Source organism: Oxyura jamaicensis, chromosome 6 (genome assembly GCF_011077185.1).
Source record: "Oxyura jamaicensis isolate SHBP4307 breed ruddy duck chromosome 6, BPBGC_Ojam_1.0, whole genome shotgun sequence".
NCBI lineage: Eukaryota > Metazoa > Chordata > Aves > Anseriformes > Anatidae > Oxyura > Oxyura jamaicensis.
In genome coordinates, this window is record NC_048898.1 from 4,125,268 (window position 1) to 4,146,793 (window position 21,526).

General features: G+C 40.6%; 1 protein-coding gene and 1 non-coding gene across 3 annotated transcripts; one reads left to right on the forward strand and one right to left on the reverse strand.

The window, feature by feature from the left end:
* Positions 1-4,800: 4,800 nt before the first annotated feature.
* Positions 4,801-14,835, forward strand: DNAJC12 (DnaJ heat shock protein family (Hsp40) member C12). Of its 2 annotated transcripts, XR_004752033.1 has the most exons (6): positions 4,801-5,051; positions 8,181-8,259; positions 10,218-10,357; positions 11,627-11,832; positions 13,045-13,164; positions 13,693-14,835. XR_004752033.1 is itself a non-coding variant. In XM_035330626.1 (5 exons), the coding sequence occupies exons 1-5, from the start codon at positions 4,974-4,976 to the stop codon at positions 13,785-13,787; spliced, it is 594 nt and encodes a 197-aa protein (XP_035186517.1). In that variant the 5' UTR covers positions 4,807-4,973; the 3' UTR covers positions 13,788-14,835. The 2 variants fall into 2 exon arrangements, 1 of the variants encoding a protein (XP_035186517.1); XM_035330626.1 differs by lacking the exon at positions 13,045-13,164 and having other exon boundaries at positions 4,807-5,051; positions 11,627-11,828.
* Positions 14,836-21,265: 6,430 nt separating this feature from the next.
* Positions 21,266-21,347, reverse strand: TRNAS-UGA. The gene has a single exon. It is a non-coding gene; the product is annotated as a tRNA-Ser (tRNA).
* Positions 21,348-21,526: the final 179 nt, after the last annotated feature.

The window sequence follows — 21,526 nt, forward strand, 5'->3', positions numbered from 1 at the left end:
GGGCCCTGAGGAGCGGAGCCTCCCCGTCCGCCATCTTGGAGCAGCAGCCGCCGCCCCCCTCCCGCCCGGCGCAACGCGCAGCAGCGCCGCCGCCACAGCCCCCTCCCTTCCCCCCCCCCCCCGCGGGAGCGATTTAACCCCGGCACGTGACCGCGCCGCCGCCCACGCGGGCACCCGCCCCGCGGAGGCCGCAACAACAACAAACCGCGTCACGTGACGGTAAAGGGGGCGTGCGCGGCCGCCGTCACGTGACATGCGTGCGGAGCCCTCGCGCGGCGGGGTGCTGCCTCCCCCGCCCCGCGCGCTATGGCGGTTGCCCGTCACGTGACCGCCGGCCGGGCGCTGCCGCCAAATGGCGGCGCGGGGCCGTGGCCGGGCGGTGCCGGAGGGGCCCGTCCGCCCCCTGTGGGGCCCGTCTGCCCGCAGCCGCGGGAGGCTGGGCGGGGCTGGCTTTCCGCTCGCACCGCTCTGGGCGGTGGCTGTCAGAGCCCAGGCCGCGCTGCTCGCGAGAGGCCCGGGGCAGGCAGCAGGAGCGGGGCTCTCTCTGCCTCGCGGTGTTGCCGGACGCGGCCGTTTTACCGCAGTCCCCGAGGGACGCGCAGCTCCCGTTGGGGCTCCGCGCGGGTCCGTCCCGCCGCCCGCCCGAGGTGTACGCCTTGCGGTGGCCAGCCTCGGTGCCGGGCGGCGGGCCGTCGCCGCGTAGTAACCGCGGAGCTGGCAGCACGGCTCCCGCGGCCGCGCTGCCTCCTCCTGCCCGGAGCCGTGCCTGGGCGCCCCGTGCCCGCCGCACGCGGGGGTCGGGCACGCTGGGGGCTGCCTGGCTTGGGCCTCTGCGAGGTAGTCAGGTTCTGAGCAGGGTTCCGTTGTTAGCTGTTACGCTTTGCGGTGGCCGGGACTTCAGCTCGCGCCTCTCTCGGCTTGCCCCTCGCTGACGCGTTTCATTCACAGCTCCCCGCTGCTGATGTGCCTTGCGAGGTACGCCAGTGCGTAGCCAACTGTGTGGTTCTGATCTTCTTGCCTCAGCAGACTATTTGAAACGTGGAATTTCAGAGAGCAACGTTTTGCACTGGGCACAGTTGAAACGTGGTCAGTTGGTGTCTGCATCGTGATTTTTTAAAAAGTAGAACGGAAACGAAGAAGGCCGAGGGAACTGCCCGTAGAAGCCGTGCTTGCTGTTTTCTTCCGTTGTTGCACTTTGCAGAGTTCCAGTAGAAATGCAGATGTGAAAGATATTTGAGAATGCTTTAATTTCTTTTGCTTATATTTCTTGCTGTAGTTTCTAGGCCCGGAAATGTATAATATGTTTATTTTCTCTTCTACAATGATGAATTAAAAATAAAATGACCTCAAACAGCTCTGCAAAGTGTGGCGTGAATTGGTTTTACATCATCCTTTCATTTCTTTAGTGGATTCTGAACTGATAGGAATCAGAGTTTGCTTTCAAAAAAAACACTGATTTTTTTTTTTTTTTTAAATGAGGAGCATTGCATATTTTGCATCTAATTTGGTTTTGTTGCCTACCTGCACGTAAATCTTGATCTAAACTTTATTGATATAAATTTAAATATTGTTTTCTTTAATATTACAGCTTAACATCACCAACTATTTACATAACAGCCTTAGAGAATTTACTACAACCAAAGCCCTAAGTGTATTGGCAATAACAAGATTGGAATTTCTCCTTTGCAAGACTCAATAATACCAGCTTTTTTTAAAAAAAAAAAAACATACTTTTGGCTAAAATTGTGGATACTTGGTTTTGGCTTCAAAAGGGATTACTTATGGATAATTGACTTTAGACGTGGTACATGTGTTTATAAGGGGAAAAAAATGTGGTTCTTTCAAGTATTAACAACCCCCAAAAGATTTCCGTACCATTTTTCCTATACTTTACCTGTATCTCAGAAAAAAGTTCCAGATGTGAGGCACAATAATTCCATTATTCTCTGCAAATTTGTATGCATTCTTTTTCCTTATTGAAACTGAAGGAAGATTCAGATTTTTAAGCATGAAAAGGAGAGGTGTAAGTTTTAATGTTGATATTTTGGTGCTTATTTATGCAAAGATGGTATTCTAAGGAAGACACCCTCTGTCTGGCATAGGTGCGTGGTATAAAGCTTTTTGTGAAGCTAATGGTAAGGAAATGAATCAAGGATCCTGAAGCCGATTGTTACATTGCGAGCATTTACACAGGATGATAATGTTGCAGCAGTCGCCCCTGAATCGGGAAGTTTGATAGTGGTCAGGCCCTCTTCTGTTGTTGTGGCTCTAAGCATATGAGCATCCAAGGATGGGGCATGAAATGCAGGACTGATTTGCGTTCTGTTGTGCCTTGAGCTTCCTAAAAATATGTACTCTGTCCTTGGGAAGCAAAACAACTAAAGTTGGTTGAGAAGAACATGTACTAGAAGATTGAATAAATTTGATGGGAATAAACTGAAATCCTCATTTCAGATCTTCCTGGCTTAGTTAAAGGGCTGTTTCAGGCTTCTGCACGTTGGTGGCAAACCTCCTGCTAATGCTGAGCCAGGTTAGTTTTTACTCTTGACTCTAAGCAAGCAGAACGGTTGATTACGTGTTAGGAATGAATAGAAACATTTTGTTCGTGGTTGGGTACAGAGAACAAATATGAGATTTCCTCACTTTCTGTGCTGTTTGTACACTCTGAGCAACACTAACTAACACGTGAATACACATAGCTGTGCCGTCTCCCTTGCCGTGATTCTTTCAAACAAAGTTTATCTTCTGAGGGTAATCTTTGTATTTTTGTATGCCGGTTCTCTTACCCTCCTTTTTGACAATGCCTTGCTCTGGGAGTTGTCCCAGTGAAGTCAAAAGCAGTAGCAATTGACTACATATTAATTCAGTATTAGTTTTTTGCATTTTCCATGCACAAGACTTCAGACTGTGCTGTGGGGTTGTTTGCGTCCCAAGCACTGGAAATCTCTGGGTGGAAGGAAGACAAGAATGCTTGCTGCTACCATTGGGATCAAAGCACTTGTGCATTCAGTCTGAGCAGAGTATAGATGGGAAAATTCCCCATGAACAAAAAGCTTGCAAGTCTCAGGGTTTTGTCTGTTGAATCCTGCTCTTGGATCTGCAGTTCACTTTGCAGAAAAAGAAAAAAGAAAAAAAAAAAAAAAGCCCCTGAAACCTGAAGGGAAAAAGGGTTAAAAATCCTTCCCTTTCACCTTACGCAAATATGCAAGAAATACTTGGACAAGAATGGCATGTCAGGAGTGCTGCTGGGCAGGAGGGACAGCTGTTTGTTTTTTATCCTCCCCCAGAGTACAATCTATTTAAATATTTACATGATCTCTTGCTAAAAGGTTTTCTTTTCTTTATTGTACTTTTGTGGTTCATTATTAAGTTAGGAATGGAGCAGAGAGAGAGGTTTGTAATTGTTCCCTCTTCTACTTTGTTGAAAAAAATCTATTGCTTTATATACTCTGAGAAATATGATAATATTTTCTAACCACTTTAAATAATTTCACAGAGGTTTGTACTTTACTGTTTGATAACACTGCTTCTTCCTTTCATGTTTTATATATTTTGCAGTCTGAACAGACTATCTGAATACACAGTAAAAATAAACCAATCAATACATGACAATACAATCTTGAACAGAAAGCAGTAGAAGGCTCGTATGTAGATAATTTCAGAAGATTAACAATATACATAATAATAACACAATAAAGAAGTTGTAAATGCAAAGATTACATATTCTGTATTGCATTGACAATTGCGCTTTGCCACGAGACCCTTCACTCATTAATATACAGCTGTGATAGCCTCGGTCACGCTGTCTGTTCTGCACAGACTACTGGGTCACTGCATCTAAAATTGTAGGGATGTTCAAGGCAATGTATTTTTAAGTGTAAGTGTTAGTTTAAAGAACCAGCAATATTTAGTGACATGGAACGTCTTGGGTTACGAAGCTCTTACAGGAAAGTAAAAATAGAGCTCCTCAGGCTCCAGAGGAAAGACTTCTGCGAGTGGTTACTGTTACACCTAGGAAATATCTTTTTAATTCAATAGATCATAGGCGAACACAGTTAAATATGTATGTAGTCTTTGTTGGACTGAGGCCTTGACCATTAATTACAGTTCAAATTAAAAGGTGCTTCACTTCAATGTCAAATGAGTTTTACCAGAAATGTGTTGTGCACACGATATAGGCCTTCAAGACACAATTTGTAGTAACTTTTGCATGAGCGTCTCTTTCTTTTGCTAACAGTAAGTACACTGTCTTTTCAGTTTTCATTTTGTCAGAAAAGGAAACTGTACAAAAGCAATGATCTGTTTGTTTTTGACTAATAATACAGGTGTGTGCTAGGTAGCCTCCAAAGACTATGGATTCACCACCCTCTGTGAAGGGACTGGCAGAACTAGAAGCTTTGGCAGGGCTGCGACTTCACTCACAAAAGTGTGTAGCCCTGAAATCATTATCTTGGAAGAAATTCTTGCTCTTTTCAATAACTACCTCTATAATCCCCTTGTCAATGTCTCGGGCAACAATTGCAATTAAAAATTAAGCAGAAAATATATCCTTGTATATATAGACCCTGGGGCAGGAAAGCCTTTAGCTATTTTATCTGGCAATATGGCAAGATCTAAATCTCCAATAAATACAGCTAGATTTTACTTGACACCCAGAACTCTTTTCAGTCCGGACAAGAATCGGCGTCTAATGTTGAAATGAGATGGACAACTACATATCCCAGGGAGCACTGCTGTCAGCAGGTTTGTGCGAGAGGATTGGCACCCTGCAGGGACCAATGGCAGGCAGAGAAATCAAGAAAATTCATGTGTGTCAGCTCCCTGTATTAAAAAGCGCTGGAGAGAGCTGCGGACCTGTGGGGAAATTGCCTGTTTCCCCGGGCTACTTTTAAACCTGTTTGTAAGCTTTGTATTAATATAGTATTTTATACCCCCTGTGCCCCAGCTTGAGAAAGCCCACTGGACTAGTCCAGATGGATGCGATTTTGAACTGCAGAGCGGATGACTTGGAAGATTACTACAACTTGCTAGGATGTGATGAACTGTCTACGGTAAGAGCCTTCCCCGCCTCCCCTCCAGGTTAATAACATTTTGAGTGTGCTTGTGTATCTGCGGGGAGGATTTGAAGTCCTTTATCTCCCAAGGTAGGACTACTTGAAATGCATTGCAAACCTTCCTTCCAGCCACTTTTATCTTCTATTAACTTCCTTTGCAAAGCTCAATTTTCTGATCTGTCTGCCTATGTTCAGATCCTAGAATGAAGCTCTTATGAAAAATGTCTTGTAAACCGGGATTGTATTAGAGATATAAGTGAAATGAGAGTTTCTTCATTAGTTTAGTTCAACATACGATATGGTTATGAATCGTGAGCCAACTGCATAAATTAGACAACATGCGAATAACATTTTGGAATGCCTTTACAGTTTTAAAAGATGAAAAAAGCTATGCATATGCAACTAACTGAACGTTCGTAGCTGTAGGTGACAGATAATGCTATCAAGTTGCTCAAGTATTTATCTTATACTTTTTCATTTTTTTTAAATTCTATTAATTGATGGGGAAGAAAACCATTTTTTTTTCATTCATTTTACTAATGATTTCTAAATGATAATTAAATTGCCTTCAAAAACTAGTTTTAGTAATTTGTTTTGGTATCAGGTACATCAGGGTGAAACTGTAAGCAGTTGTTGAATGATTTGTAGGTAAGCAAGTCATTTTCTTTCTAAAGATGTCTATACAACATTTCTTTTTGATAGAGTTAGGGGCATGCTAATATTTTTTTAATCTGTCTGCTCTGTTAACTGGAACTGGAACTTTGGAAAGGGAGCTTTGATTACTCTGCTGTAATTAATGATATATTCAGCATGGATAAAAGCTATATTTTGCTCAGTAAATTTAATCAGATGCTTTCCTTTGTCCTCATGGTCAAATGCTGGGATAACACCTCTGTCTCTTTTATCACTGTAGGCAAATCAGTAAGCATCTTTGTTCTGTTGCAGACGGTAATTTTTCTCTTTCCTTAGAAAATTCTCTTTTCCTGAGATAACTTCCATGTTCCATCCCAGCAGAGGGCAGTATTAAAGTTCCTATCTAGGCTTGTTTCGCAGATGATATTTCTTATTTTCTGGCTCGTATTAATTCCTTATGGGTTTATTAATTAATGAATAGTTTGAACACATGAAATAATGATTTCTCAGATTGCTTCAAATTAAATTTAAAAGGTGAAACAACTTCTAATGAGTCCCGAAAAATAATCGGTCAAGCACTATCTATTGAGAGAAGCAGCAGATGTTACAACATTATTTTTGACTTCAGAGTATGAACTGAGATCCCAATTTGACTGGGCACCATGACTGCCTTCTCTCAGGATAGTGCACATGATTATTTCTAGCTTTAAAAAGAAATTCGAAGCATTACAGATATTTTGCAATCACACTAATTTGAGTAATCAAAGCATTAACTTTGTAGTGGTACAGGCTTCTATGCATTCTTCTTGAGGCATATACGGAAGCAAATTTACTCTTACATGCTCTCAGCTGCAGTATTTTTGTGCAAGGTACTTATTATTCTGTTCTTGACCTGACCTGCTTAAACTGGAGCACAAATAATCTCAACTCCTTCAACAGCATTTCTCTGTATTCAGATAAATACCTGTGTTCATTCTTGGCTTCTTGAAGAACTGAGCTCATAGACAACTACTTCATCTTCAGACTTAAAAAGACGAGGAGAGATCCCTTTCCTACATCCTTCCAAGAAAAATGTTATTCATATCTAGTGGGTTTTGGATAACTTTCTTGGTAGAACATATCATTGAATATTTTATGTAAATTTAATGTATTTTGTATAAACTTCATATGAACTTTTTTTTTTTTTTTTTTTTTTAATTTACTTAAACTAAAGACTTCCACACTACCTTTCTGCTACTGCACATATTTGAAAATTCCCCTTTATGTAAGTAAGTTTTATCGACAGTGGCTGGCTATGCAGCACCCAGTTTCAACAAGTTCTCTGTATAATATACCGATATATTTTTAAGGGTCTTATGACTGGAATATACCACCTCACATATGTACCTCTGGAGGAAGCTACTGAGAAGAGTGAAAAGTATGGAATCGTTAAAATACCATTATAGACCATGTTTTTCCCAGCATATGACCACATAATTTGGCCAGCTGGTTAAGGGACAAGTAATTTTATTTTGAAGAAAAAACATCCTCTGACTTGATTTTGAAATACTTCATTTACGTTTTATGTGGACATCAGGGGCTGATGGATGAGGAATTCATATGAACAGCTTTTCCGGCATGGAAAAAATGGTAGCTAGTTGATACTGTAGGATAAATTGTTGTAATAGCTTGAGCTGTACAAGAATGATTCAAAAAGATTTGGCATATGAATTGTAGGATGAAACAAGATACCCTGAAAATCTGAAAATTTGAAAATCTAAGCCTATCCCAACTTCAGGGGTTTCCTGTGTTTTGTTAGCTGTTAAATATGTCTCTGCTTCTCCACAGCTTATAATAACTTATGGCACTATAAGCTGTGCGGGAGCTTGTGAATAATATAAACTAATACCTTTCAATATTCTACTATTGGTTACAAATTTATTCTATTCCAAGCCAACCTTTTGCCCAGAAAATAAACTTGACAGGAAGACTGTGAACTGCTCCTTGTCCAGCCTTGTGGTATCCAAGGTAGATCCAAGGCATGTGGCACTGGCTAAGTTTCCTTGCAGAGGATGTGGAGAAAGCCACCCAAACCCACAAACTGATCCTTAGCAATATAGAAGGCTTTTGCTTCCTGCGGTGAGACTTTGTGAAAAGATACAGTTGATTAAACAAGATGAAGAGCAACTGAAGTGATGCATCTCACTTCTGTGGTCAAAAGTGAGGAAGGGGTTTTGCGCGCATCAACTTCACACATTTTTCTTAAAGTCAGCTCACTATATTGAGTGGCTGAGCTTCATAAAACCAAAAGCAAGGATGAGTGCACAGGCACTGAAATTAAATAAGCACTGTCACTGACAGATGGTTGTTGTTACCTGTTTGGCCTGTACTAAAAATGAGTAGAAAAAAATCAACATTCTCTGTTGTTCCTCCCAACTCTTTTCAAAGAGCAAATCTGAAAATCTTTAATGTATGTGTGTAGTTACTCACTTTAAATCTTGACATTCTGTTTAGGTTGAACAAATTCTTGCAGAATTTAAGATTAAAGCCCTTGAATGTCATCCTGACAAACATCCTGGAAACCCCAAAGCAGGTATGTGTTCTTCCCTGTTTAAAAATAATCTAATCTTTCGTAAGATAGCTAAGGTGACTAAGACAATAAATTCAGCCTTAAAATTTTATCAACTGTTCTCGTGCCCAATATATATTAAGTGTCATGTGTATTGAATGTATTCTTTAATTAACAAGCCGTAATATTCTGTTGAAAACTTGCACACTGCTAGGTGGTGAGAGCAGAAAGTCACTCGTAGTGTTTTCATTTCTAGGAATATCTTTTTTTTTTTTTGCTATGGTAGAACATCTTCTAATCTAGAAATTGTTTATGGAGTGTATTCCTTTCTAGACCTCTGAAGTTGGCCTGCTTCCATGCTCAGTGGCATTCAAATGCCACATTTGCGTCAACTAGTTAATTTGCTTCCATGAACAAGCCCATCAGCAGCATATTAAATGTACTTTAGTTTCTTTTAATGTAATTTAATGACTGGAAATAAAGAGAACCTGGCACCACATGAGTAGCCATCTGTTTGCAGAACATCAGCTAACATCTGAGTTTATGAAAGCATGCATGCAGTTCTTCATATCCAAGCAATGCATGTGACATATAAGCAGCACCTGAGTTATTTGGAGATAATCTTACCCAGTTGTAACCAAAAGATAGCTCTCATCAATGCTCACCTCTCTCTGAATAGTTTATATTCTTATAATAAAGGCCGTTCTGATCATAACTATGGTCCCCACTTAAAAATGGCTGTAGAATAATTAAATATACTTCTTATTTTGCTCAATGCATGAAGTTTTTCCCTGGGATCCTTCCTATTAGTTTAGCTGTAAACTGAACAATACAGGCTACCCACTTCTATGAGTTTGACCACATCCACACCCTCCCCTGGGATGGCAGAGCTGTCAGAGCAGTGGATGTTACAGGCGACTCCCACTCCACTGCCTCAAGCAGAGCTCTCAGCCAGCTTGGCTTTCCCCCTTGAAGTGCCACCCAGGTCTAGTTTCAGTGAGTTCAGGCAGGGGTAGAAGGCAGAGTAGGTGGGATTTTTCACTCTGATATTCCCTGACGAAGAACCCCGTTAGATTTGGCATTTGAAAGACAATCTACCACCTATTAACAATAGCCTCATCACTAGTCTTTAATTCATTGAAAATGGTAGCACAGGTACCATGGAAACAATGGAATAGTTTGCAGCAAATTCTGGCTCTTATGGCAAGGAAACAGGAGACTGCTCCACTGCATGTTACCCCTGCAGCAGCTCCCCCTAAATTCACTGAAACTCAGTAACTCAAAATGGGAGGCCAAGTGTCAATGTTGGAGAGAAGAAATATTTTATACCATACTTAACATGATCATCTTGCCTTTCCTTTAAATACCTCTTTACATTATTGGTGAAAGTTTATATTTTTGTTTTCATCTGTTTAGCAAAGCTCAATAAAGAGTAACTAAAATAACTTTTTATTTGTTGAAAGCTAGTGACACTAGAAGAAGAAAACCTTAGAGAACTGCCTCCCCAGCCTGTTGTCTGTTGTTTGATTTATGGTTATCAATTTTGATTAGTGTTTGGGTTTAGTGTATTTCAAAAGAAATCTAATTTGTGAAGTGGAATAAATGAATAATAATAGTCATAATAATAGATCACTGTAACGGAAGTGACTCATAGATAAAATCTAAATCTTTATAACCCTTCTACAAACAGTAACATGCAGCTGCATCCTTAGTAACTATTTAATGAAAAATTACCCTGTAGGGAAAAGTAAGGGCTCTCATTCATGCAGACTGGTATCCAAGATAATATTTTAGCATATGTGGAAAAAATATCCAATGAAACGCACAAGTTAGTTAATTTGCACTATATTTAGGTTCCTCTACATGCTTGTCAGTTTTGCTTGTCAATTTAGCTTGCATTGCTGGCAGCTCCCCTTTCACATCTGAATTAATTTGTTTGAAAACAAGTGTTGGCTTTAGCATCTTTTTGGTTTGTGTTCTAGTGGAGAATTTCCAGAAGCTGCAGCAAGCTAAGGAGATTCTTATTAACGAAGAGAGTCGAGCACGCTATGATTACTGGCGGAGAAGCAAAATTACCATTCCGTTCCAGCAGTGGGAGGCCCTGAGCAACTCTGTGAAAACGGTTAGTGGTGTCTAAGTTGGGGCATTCAGGAGTGGGGAGGTAGGGCTGGCCCTGCAGAAATGTTCCACTGAGTGAGAGGGTGAGTTGCAACACTTCTCCAGATGTAGGTTTTCAGGATGGGATAGTGCAGAGTAATTTCTAAGGAAACTCAGACAAATTTGGAGGGCTACAGAAGCCTGTTCGTAGAACGGTTTTAGGCTATTAGTTTTACAGCAAATTTATTACAGCAATTTAAAAGCTGTTTTCAAATGTTTCATCACTCTTTGCCTTTCTTTGCAGGGACCTTTTATTTGTTTTCCAAGTTAAATTAGAACTAGGATCCTTGAACAATATTCTAAATTCCTGAAATGCTGTACTGTCAGTCAGACTCTCTGGAGTTGTACTCCAGCTGTGTTCTAAGATGACTAACAGCACAAATGTCTGAGAAGCACAAATGACCCTACTAGTCAACCAGAAATGCAGCTTACCAAAAAATGGTGGGACCAATTTCTTGTGTCACAGGAAACACCGCTATTTAAATACCATTATTTCCTTGTAGTAAGGAAGTACTGTTGATTAGCACAGTGGCTTAGAGATACGTTTTGAGGATTGATTTCCTTCCTAATTTTGCTAGTGTGATAATTTGGTGGTGTGTTTCTAGTAGGTCCTGATTCCATGATGTTTGATTATTTTCTCCCTTGTGCATGGAGTGCATGGTAGTTAAAAATCTACATGGTCAGATACTAAGACAAGTGAACAAAAACGTTTCTTATCCCAATTCTGCTTGCCTCAGTTCTGCTTAGGAGTGACATTTGAGAGAATCTTCAGCTGAAGCATCATGCCTGAGTTTGTTTGCTGGAAATATCCCACCAAGCATAGTTTAGTTCCAAACAGAAATCATTCTGCAGACTTTAGTAGAAAAGATTTCAAAATACTCTTGATTTCAAAGAGCATCTTGAAGTCAAAGAGACCTTTGAAAAAGGAAAGAGTAGTCACTTCAGTCCTCTTAAAAAAGTGACTGAAGTCATAATGGAAGAAACTGGACAAAAGACCCTTATAATTATTTGATGTACTCCTACATGTTGTTCTTAATGTCTACCTCACATAAACTATCCTCTTAAATGCTGTTTGCAGTATGTTACCATGCTTTCCTTATCCTATTGACATGCAAGCTTCTCTAGTATGTGCTTTTTTAACCATTTATTACCATAATATAAGAAAGAAAACTTCTGAACATCTTTGAAAGCATGGGAATGGGTTCTTTGTTTTTTTATTTTTGCATTTCTTTAGTCAATGCACTGGGCTGTCCAAAATAAGAAAGACCAAATGCTGGAAGCTCCTGACTTGAATAATAGCAACAACACGACTAATGAGATTTGGACCCAGCAATCTGAAAACGATGAAAATGGATTGTCAGATGGGAACAGGGAGCAAAAAGATGTCGCAATTCCTGATGAGAAACCACAGTCTTCAAAGAATCCAGACTCCCCAAGTAAGTAAAACCAGCAGTCGCAGAAGATTGCAGTAGCCAGACTCTGGCCTGAAATTGAGGCTTTTAGTCATGAGAAATTCTTCTCTGAAGCAACACGTAATTGGTAGCTTTTAAAATGTGGTTTGAGGCTGGGGTTTTGTTTTAGTTTTTGGATTGTTGTTATTTATTTTTGAAGCTTTCAGACCTTTCTCCCTCCGTACCCCTTGTTTGCCTGCCTGTGTGCTAGTAAAAACAAAAAAGGAAGAAGAGGAGAAAATAGTTCTTAAACTGAAACGGAAAACTCAGTTTTCCTGTTAGACTGAAGTGGGTAAAAATCATCAACTATTTTCAGTGATTTTTTTACAAAATAACTTTAAAGCACATTACATAAAACACATAGTTATTATATACATATATTTATTAAATCCAGTATTTAATACTTATGCACAGTTTGCATCTGATGAGCTCATGAGGTCTAAAAATTGCGGCTTGAAGGCTTCTTTTGTTTATTTGTTATATATGTGTATATATATGAACAACAACAGTGCATGCACCTGAATAAATGTGTGTTTCAAAAGCTGTCATCTGGCTAGTTAGTATTTCCTGTCTATTTTAGGTTATTATCTGAATTAATGTTAGGACACTCTCTGTTCTGCTTCATCCTTCAGGAGTTTTATAATCTTAAATTTATATTATCAGAGAACTGTTATTAAACCAAGTCCTATAATTTCTTCTCAGCTTGATCAGACAGGGAATTAAAGTAAACAGGGAGGGAACAAAACCTAGTTTAAACCCAAGTTTTGTGGAATGCAGAATATAGATAAAAAGTTCTACAAACAAGTGTTGGTGAAACATAACTAAAAATAATATTTAAAAATTATGCCTTATAAAATTAAAGTATTTTGTATTTCAGGTGATTAAATCAACATTGTCATCTTTGTAAAGGAATCAAATTTCAAAGTAAAGAAAATGTCACCTTAATCCTTGTGGTAGCTGGCTTGCTTTGTAGGCATCTTCTGTCTTACAATTTTTTAAAGTTTTAATTTATTTTTCATAGATTTGAACGTGAAAATTATCAAACACATTAAATGATTCCTTAATTTACCCAGTGAATGCAAATTACTGTTAATAAATGTGAATATTAGAATGCATTTATTTGTCAGAGCCAATATGCATATCTATCTTCATACTTGCTGTTAGGATGTTAATGAATTCTTGTTTGTTTTTGCCAAGAAAAATTTATTATATTGGATCCTCCTTTTAAATGGAGATATTTTTAGTTTCTGTCTGCTGGTCGGTAAGAATTACAGACTACAACTCCACATAACTATTTCAGCCTGAATAAAAGACTTTAACAGTAAGTCTGGTAGTAGGTTTCAGCTTCCTGATATGCGAAGTTCACATTTTAATATTCACAGCTCATAGATGATAAGAACACAGCACTGGGCCAGAAAAACACCATAAGCAAGGGCCTGAAAAATTCTACTCCCTTGAGTGTGAGAAGAACCAATACACCTTCCCTTTATGCTGCTGCCTTTCACATACATGGAGATTAATCCTGTAACCCTATCTTCTTTAGATTAAGCAAATGCAGTTTTTCACTCTTTCATTTAAGTTCTGTTTTCTGTACTACTCATCATTCTTACTGTTCCCCTTTGGACTCTTTCTAGCTGATACAGATCTTGAAGTTCTGTGTTTGCTTGAGTTCTTGTTCAAATGGTGTCAAGAATGCAGAGGTTGTCCCTGCTAACACTGGCAATGACCAAATTTTGACTTGCTTTTTTGGAAGGATTACCAATTATTGTTTTCAACAACTCAGTTTTATACAAGTTTATAATAATTTATAATAATTTACTTGCCTTTTTTTTTTTTTTTTTTTCCTCAGGGTTTTCAGAGGCAAATTACTGGCACTTACGTTTCCGCTGGTCAGGGGATGCCCCATCAGAGCTTCTGAGGAAATTCAGAAACTATGAGATCTAAAATGCAAAATATGCAGGAGTGTGAGATCGTCTGTTCAACAATTCAGTATTTTTTGCAGCAGCTTTAAGTTATTTGTATTTAGTATTCATTCACTGTGATGTGAACATTGTTTGAATAGATGTCTTAATACTTATCTGTTAACACATGTTCTATGAGCATTACAGATGGAGGCTTTGTTTAATAAGCAAGCTTTAATAAGCAAAGCCCTTTTCAGTATTAACATAAAGTAGTTTTGTGTAGTTATCTAATATCTTATATATTGGTTCTTGTATTATTAAATGTTATGTAGTATTTTTCTCTATACTGTGAGGTAAAAATATACTCTCAGTAGAACCAAAAGTCAATGCTAGACTCCAGGATATTATGCTATTAAGTGATGATCTTCCAAAAGCTGTATGACAATGAACTTCAAACAAAACTGTGCTTATTTCTAAACTATGTACTTTGGTTTTATCTTCTTTTATTGCATTGTACTTACTATAGTGACTTGTAATACATGCATGCACAATACTATAACAATACTATAACTTGTTGGACAATTACTTACAATATAAATGCAGCAAGAACCTTCTTATTATCCAGAAGGTCACTATGCTGGAAAAGCACTCTTAAAAATCACCTGCATTCTTAATAAGTAAGTTTTTCTGCACCAAGTATCATTTTGGAAGACAGTTCCAGAACCTCACTTCAGATAGAAACTTGCTTCTTACGATTTACTGGTGGACATCTGATACCCCTTGTATGTATGCCAGCATTGTCCTGGCTTAGTAGTAACTGCCCTCCCTGCTGTGGCCTCATACATGGGGCCATATCAGGGTTTGTATGCTACGTAATGAAAATTCAGGCCAGTCAGCATTAATGTGTTTAAAATCTTACAGGTCCAGTTTTTGATATTTTGAACAAACTTTTAAAATTCCATGTTGTACTTGTTCGTTTTGCATTTTCTTCCTTTTGTGTAACCCTGGCTAATATGTCAGTACATTGTACTTTTGTGTACACAAGTAATTCCATCGGTAATTCTAACAAATAAAGCTACGTACATACAGAAGGGGTTAATTTCATTTTTTTGAAGTGAAATCTTCTACTCACCACAGAGATCTCTCTTGAATTTGTTGTCACTTGTCCCATCAGTGGGGAAATGCTTAAGGGAGTCTAGTTATAAATCCTGGGTTTCTCCATTAAAAGTTTTACCTAAAAAATTGCACTTTTCTCCCAACATGGAAACAATATTAAATCTGTCTGCTCCTGGAGTGACACATTTGGCCTTGCTGTGCAGTGGTACGATGTGCTGACTGACTTAACATGCTTCTCCTGTTTGGTGTCTATTGCTACAAACTGAAACATAAGTACCTACCAATGCAACCCAGAGAATAATTGAATCCTGGAATGCTTTGGGTTGGAAAGGACCTTGAAGACAATCCAGTTCCAACTGCCTGCCCTGGGCAGGGCCCCCTCCCACCAACCCAGGCTGCCCAAAGCCCCATCCAGCCTGGCCTTGAACACCCCCAGGGATGGGGCAGCCACAGCTTCTCTGGGCAGCCTGTGCCAGTGCCTCACCACCCTCTGAAGAATTTCTTTTTAATGTCTAATCTAAATCTACCCTTTTTAAGTTTAAAACCACTCCCCCTTGTCCTATCACTACACTCCCTGACAGAGTCCCTCCCTCCCTTTCCTGTAGCCCCCTTTAGGTACTGGAAGGCTGCTGTAGGGTCTCCCTGAAGCTGTCTTGTCTCCCAGCTGAACAACCCCAACTCCCTCAGCCGTTCTTTGTAGCAGAAGTGCTCCAGCCCTCTCATCATCCTCACGGCCCTCCTCTGGATGTGCTCCAACAGGTCCACATCCTTCTGTTGATGGGGACCTCAGAGCTGAACACAACACTCAGGTAGAGTCTCACAAGAGCAGAGTAGAAAGGGAGACCTTCCTCTCCCTGCTGCCTACACTTCTTTCGATATAGCCCAGGACACAGCTTTCTGGGCTGCAAGCGCATTTTCACAGCTCATGTCAAGCTTCTCATCCACCAGCACCCCTAGGTCCTTCTCCTCAGGGCTGCTCTCAGTCCATTCTCTGCTCGGCTTGTATTTGTGCTTGGACTTGCCCCTACCCAGGTGCAGGACCTTGCTCTTGGCCTTGTTGAGTGTCAGGAGGTTCAGGTGGGCCCACCTCTCAGGCTTGTCCAGGTCCCTCTGGATGGCATCCTTTCCCTCCAGTGTGTCGACTGTATCACACAGCTTGGTGTTGTCGGCAAACTTGCTGAGGGAGCACTCAATCCCACTGTCCACGTCACTGACAAAGATGTTAAACTGCAGTGGTCCCAATACCGATCCCTGAGGAACACCACTCGTTACTGATCTCCACCTTGACATTATGCCATTGACCACAACTCTGAGTGTGACCTTCCCACCAATTCCTTTCCCACCAAGTGGTCCATCCATCAAATCCATGTCTCTCCAAATTAGAGACAAGGTTGTCATGGGGGACAGTGTCAAATGTTTTGCACACATCTAGGTAGATGATGTCAGTTGCTCTTCCCCTACCCATCAATGCTGTAACCCCACTGTAGAAGGCCATCAGATTTGCCAGGCAAAAGTGTACATCTTATTAGCTTAATTAGTATCATTATTCTGGTGCCAGTTTTCTTTACGGGGGCAATACCAGTGTTGTGTTTGCTGATACTGGTTATGTTTTCACTGATCTATTTATAAAAGCTGAGAGTAATGCGGGTCTGTTGTTACAGCTACATTGACCCTACCTTTGATGGCATCAGGAGTAACAGCTATTTTTACAACACATAAACTTGCTTATCCAAAATCTTTTGAATCTTTCTAGATGCTTTTCCCTTGTATATTTTGCACCTGAAAACATTAAAGGCACAAAGTAATAATCCTCTGTAATTTCTGCTAAATGTGATTAAGCATTTTCTTCTAGTGCACATGCTGCTTTCCTCTATAGAGAGGTACCCAACTGCTCAAGACTTCCAGTCCACTTCATCAGAGAGGGACTGTAAATAATGTTGAGTACTGGGAAGGAGAAAACACTAGTCCATATGAGGGATACATAGGAACAGGGTACATTTTTTCTCTCTCTCTCTTTTACAAAAAGATGGAAATGCAACCAGATGGATTACCTTGGATCAGATGACATCTGAGTCTTCCCTCTGCATTTCACTAACTCCTACAGGTACAAGGGGGTACTTTGATGGATGATTTAGTGCCTAACCAGGTAGTTAACTTGACAAGTGAGTATAACACTAGGGATTTGAACAGACCTTGATGTCTCACACGGTTAAAACTGGTCTGTTTTGGTAAAGCACCTGTGAATATTTGTTGCAGATGTTTGGAAGGCTCTTAACTCCTCAAAAAACAATAGCAAAACTTGCATTTTGCAACATACCTGCTAGAGATCAATAATTTTATTCACATTTGCCCTAGTGAAGGAGTAAGTTGCTCTAGTACACTGATACAGACATTTCTTACACTTGCATAGAAACTTTAACTTGAAAGGCCCTATTTTCTGTGTTTCCCAGCTAGGGGGTGATTTAACCTTTCCTAGCAGAGAAAACTTAGTAGCACTGGAAAGCAGCAGGAAGCTGTGCAGTCTCTTTTGCACTGGGAACAGTACTGGTGGGACCTGACCTGCTCACCAGCAAGAACAGTTAACTAGAATAAGTGGGCACCCCAGTTCTCCCTCACCTTAATATGGAAAACAATACACCTGACAAATTTCTGTGTTAGGTCATTCAGGACCTTACCCACCCCAAGCAGAAGATGTTTTTTCAGGTTGTTTGTTTTTAATATATATACAGTGGTTTTAGAAGTCTTGTTGCCAGTAGCATCAAAAGACCAGTAAACATCCCATATGACATTACTAATAATAATGTGGGGCCTTGGCCTCTGCACTTAACATACTTGACATGCTTAAATATAAATTGCCACAGGGGCTGTAAGCTGGGCCTCTCAAGCTTTAAAAAAGATGTGATTATGCTAGCCAGATATATGGGGCTTTCTAGTAGCCAAAGAAAGAATTCATCTTCCTCTGCAAAATGGAGACAGCTGTGAAAGAACAGCAACTGCAGGTAGTGCATTAGGATTAGAGTCTGTGAACTGCAAGCTGGGAAGATGGCAGACACCTGCAAAACCTGCAGGGGAGGGGGATAACGTCCTATTTTCCTCTTCAGCACTCTGAATGAGTTGTTTAAGTAGATAATAAAGGGTTCTGAATCCGGTGGGTATCTGAGGGGTTTGACTTGGTGTGTCTTCTATTATATAAAATTAATATATCCTTAATTCCTGTTGTATTCCTGGTTTTGTGCAAATGTTGAATATGTAAGACTGAGAATGTTCTAGTTCTTCACAAGCTTCTTGTTTTTACCAGTCATTTTGCTAACATTTCTCAAGTGGCAATGTAAGAATTAAAATGTTGATGATGAATACAAATAGTATAGGACATAAAACCTCTGGCTGAGTAATGCTGAATGATAGGTAAGGTCATTTCCTGAATACTTGTTTTATTCTTCAGGAGAGACAGGAAAAAAAAAGGCAGTTTATATGCTCTATAATAGAAGTAAGTATCCTGATGATTAAAACAGATACTGACTAACTTTAATTTCCTGAGCATGAATATTGCTATCTTACACTTTCATATCCTGAAATGAGACAAGACTGCTGGGAAGGTAAGCAGCAAAGCTGTTATAAAGCTGGTGAAATTACACAGCAAAAGATAAAGTAACTCAGTAAGTCGTCAGCCTCTGTCCCTGTCAGATGGGGTGATACTTATCAGTTAGTTTATGCTGGGTATTTTTATTGCAGCTCAGTGTGTGTGCTTGTGCTGCGGTTATGAGAGTCACCAAGCCTCCCCCCTTGACGTAGGTGCTGCACGTTTGGTATTCCACATTCATTATATTAGTCTATTCTGCCTTCCATGTTAATGAAGGTGAGACTCTTCAGGCGCTCTGTTTGTCCCAGCTTTGAAAGGCTAGCGTCTGAATGATTACAGTGCTGCACAATACAGAGAATGGGAAGCTTTACAAGTCTTAGTTCTCTGGCGTGTATCAGAACTTGTCACAGGCAATGGATATTGCAGAAAGGTGATTTATTTTCCTCTCTCTATAGCATCTTCACAGTGGTTTGTTCCTGCTCCTTTCTCTTGGTGGGACAGTGAAGGAGAAGGGCTACTTCTAAAATATGAGATTCACTGCCAAGGTCCAGATTTCCAGTCTGGATGTACAATGTAGTTCTGTTTTGGACAAAAAGTTTTGCTTGCCTCTTTTTCAAACTGCTTCTGTGGAGACATCAAATGACCCTAAGACAAGTGACTTACTACAGCTCTTTTAAGGAGATGGAGTTTGACTTGGGTGTCAGTCCTTTTACAGAAACTAGATTTACCCATCAGGACTGTTAGAGCTGGTTCTTTAGTAGCAGTTAATTTCCATGGTGCCCCCAGGTTTCTGCTGGGTATAGGATTGCCAGGTCTTCCCCTTTCTGATCCAACAATATTGTGTGCATGATACCTATGGGAAGTGGGGCAGGAGCATTAGCAGAAAGATTCAGAGGCATAACAGACTGTTCCAGCTGCTTGCACCTTGGTGCCTTTGGTATTTTTCTGCTCCTGGTAGTCCTCACTTCCAAAGGACGTGAGTCCTCCCCAGGACTCCCATGTCCATCCTTGACCTGCCACTGCCAAAGGACAAAGCTCATTGTTTCAGTATGGGTAGATGATGATAAAAAGGAGCCTGGATATCTTAAGCATCCCTCTGCTAGATGTACTGTGAGCCAAATTTGGGGCAGAAAATTGCACAGATATGTGGAGCAGTATCATGCTGAGCCCATATGTACCATTTGGGGTCTGGACTCTAGAAACAGATGCATTACTGCTCTGCTTTTTCTCATTCTTATAGCTGAGGTTTAAAAAAGGGAAGCAAACCAGAACAGTAGCGCTTTTTGCTCTCTGCTACAAAATAGAAATCAAAAGTGACAGGAGTCTAGGAGAGAGACCTAGTGGACTAGGACTCTACTGCTGCTGATGTGCATACAGCTTTAGCAGACTGTTTAGCAGTCCTTACTTTTTGTGTAATTACAAACAAACAACAACACAAAAAGGCAAAAACCAAAACCAACCAACCAAACAAAAAAACCCAACCCCTTACAAAAAATAACTGCAATTAAAACCATATGGTTTCCCCCCTGTAGTGCCCTGATGGGAACATTTTTATAAATCTTGCTGTAGGAGGAGGGTGGGAAATAGCAGCAGCAAACACCCAAGTTTTTTTTTTTTTTTTTTTTTTTTTTTTCAACTGCAAACTTTAGGGAAAATCACTTTCAAGTAGGAAAGTTTCATCAAATGTAAATACTTTGTTAGACAAGTAGATTTGTGCTGCTATTCTGACAGACTTCTTATTTTTCAATGCAAAATTTAAAATAACCCTATCTTTTGGTGTTGGCCATTTGACATTTCCATCACTAGCAAGGTTCCAGTGGAAGGACGCGTTGAAGATGAGATTGTCTTAACTATTTATTGGGTGGTGCTTTTTCTGTGGATCTATTATATTGAGAAAACATGTATTTTTGAAACAAAACACTTAAAGTGCTCAGTAAAAAACTGGGAACAATTTCAGTGCTTTAGTAAAAAAGATGGACTTAATGCAAAGCCTGCCTGCTGTGTTTTGCATTTTGACTCTTTTAAAACTTTTTATTAATTTGGAATGCTACCCAGAACTGCATTACACAAAACAGAGCTTTTCTCATCTGTTCCAGATTAGCAGGGTGGGTGGGATCTTCAAGTTAAAAACAACAACAAAAGAGTGTTTACATTCTTGATGGATTAAACAAAATCAAGTCCTCCACATGGAAAAGAAGTTATGTTTTGGATTTCTTCCTCAATTGATATTTGAAATTTACACCGTCTTTGAAAACTGCAGAAGCATGTGAGCAGAAAGCTGTCAATCTTTAATGGAGACTAGGAGTAATGAGCTCAGCTTCATTCATGAAAAGGAAAGCGTGGTGGAGGAAGTGCAGTCAATATAGTGTAGTCTGCTGCCAGCAAGAGTTTACCTATTTTGCATGAGCTGTAGGACATGGGGGAGGAGAATATTCCTCTGGGCAGATCAGCACAGGGTGTAACGTACAGGACTAATCCTGAGCTTTGTACTTGTCCAGTGTTTCTTTTGACTATAGAGGACCAGGGTTGTGAGCTGCAGGGAGAGCACTCACCCCAGTGAACCCTTCTCTCACCCCTGTCAAGTGATTTTTTTCACACGTGCTTTAGGGGAAATGCTGAAAACTTGCCCCGGGCCCTGCTGCTGCTTTGGTACTACTTTTTTGACAAGACCAGATGAGCATTGTGGAAGCACTACCTACGGAACTGCAAGAGAATAAATACTAGAGAAAGCCTCTACTTGCTGCAGACTCACGTTCAGCCCCGTAAGAGGACGCAAGGAGCAAAAGCGGCACGGCCTGAACTGCAAAAAGTGACCCCCACTGGGCCGCAGCGAGCAGGGTTCGAACCTGCGCGGGGAGACCCCATTGGATTTCAAGTCCAACGCCTTAACCACTCGGCCATCGCTGCTGCTGGTAGCAACAATCGCTTGCACAGCTCCTTACCCAACCTCCCTGCGCGGCCCTCCCCGCCCCCGGCGCTGCTGGTAGCTAATGGGAGCCGCCGCCGCTCTTCGTCCCGCCTCCGCCGCGGCCGGCGGGGCCAACCGGGAAGGGGCGGGCGGGGCCAACGCGGCGAAGCCGCGGCGG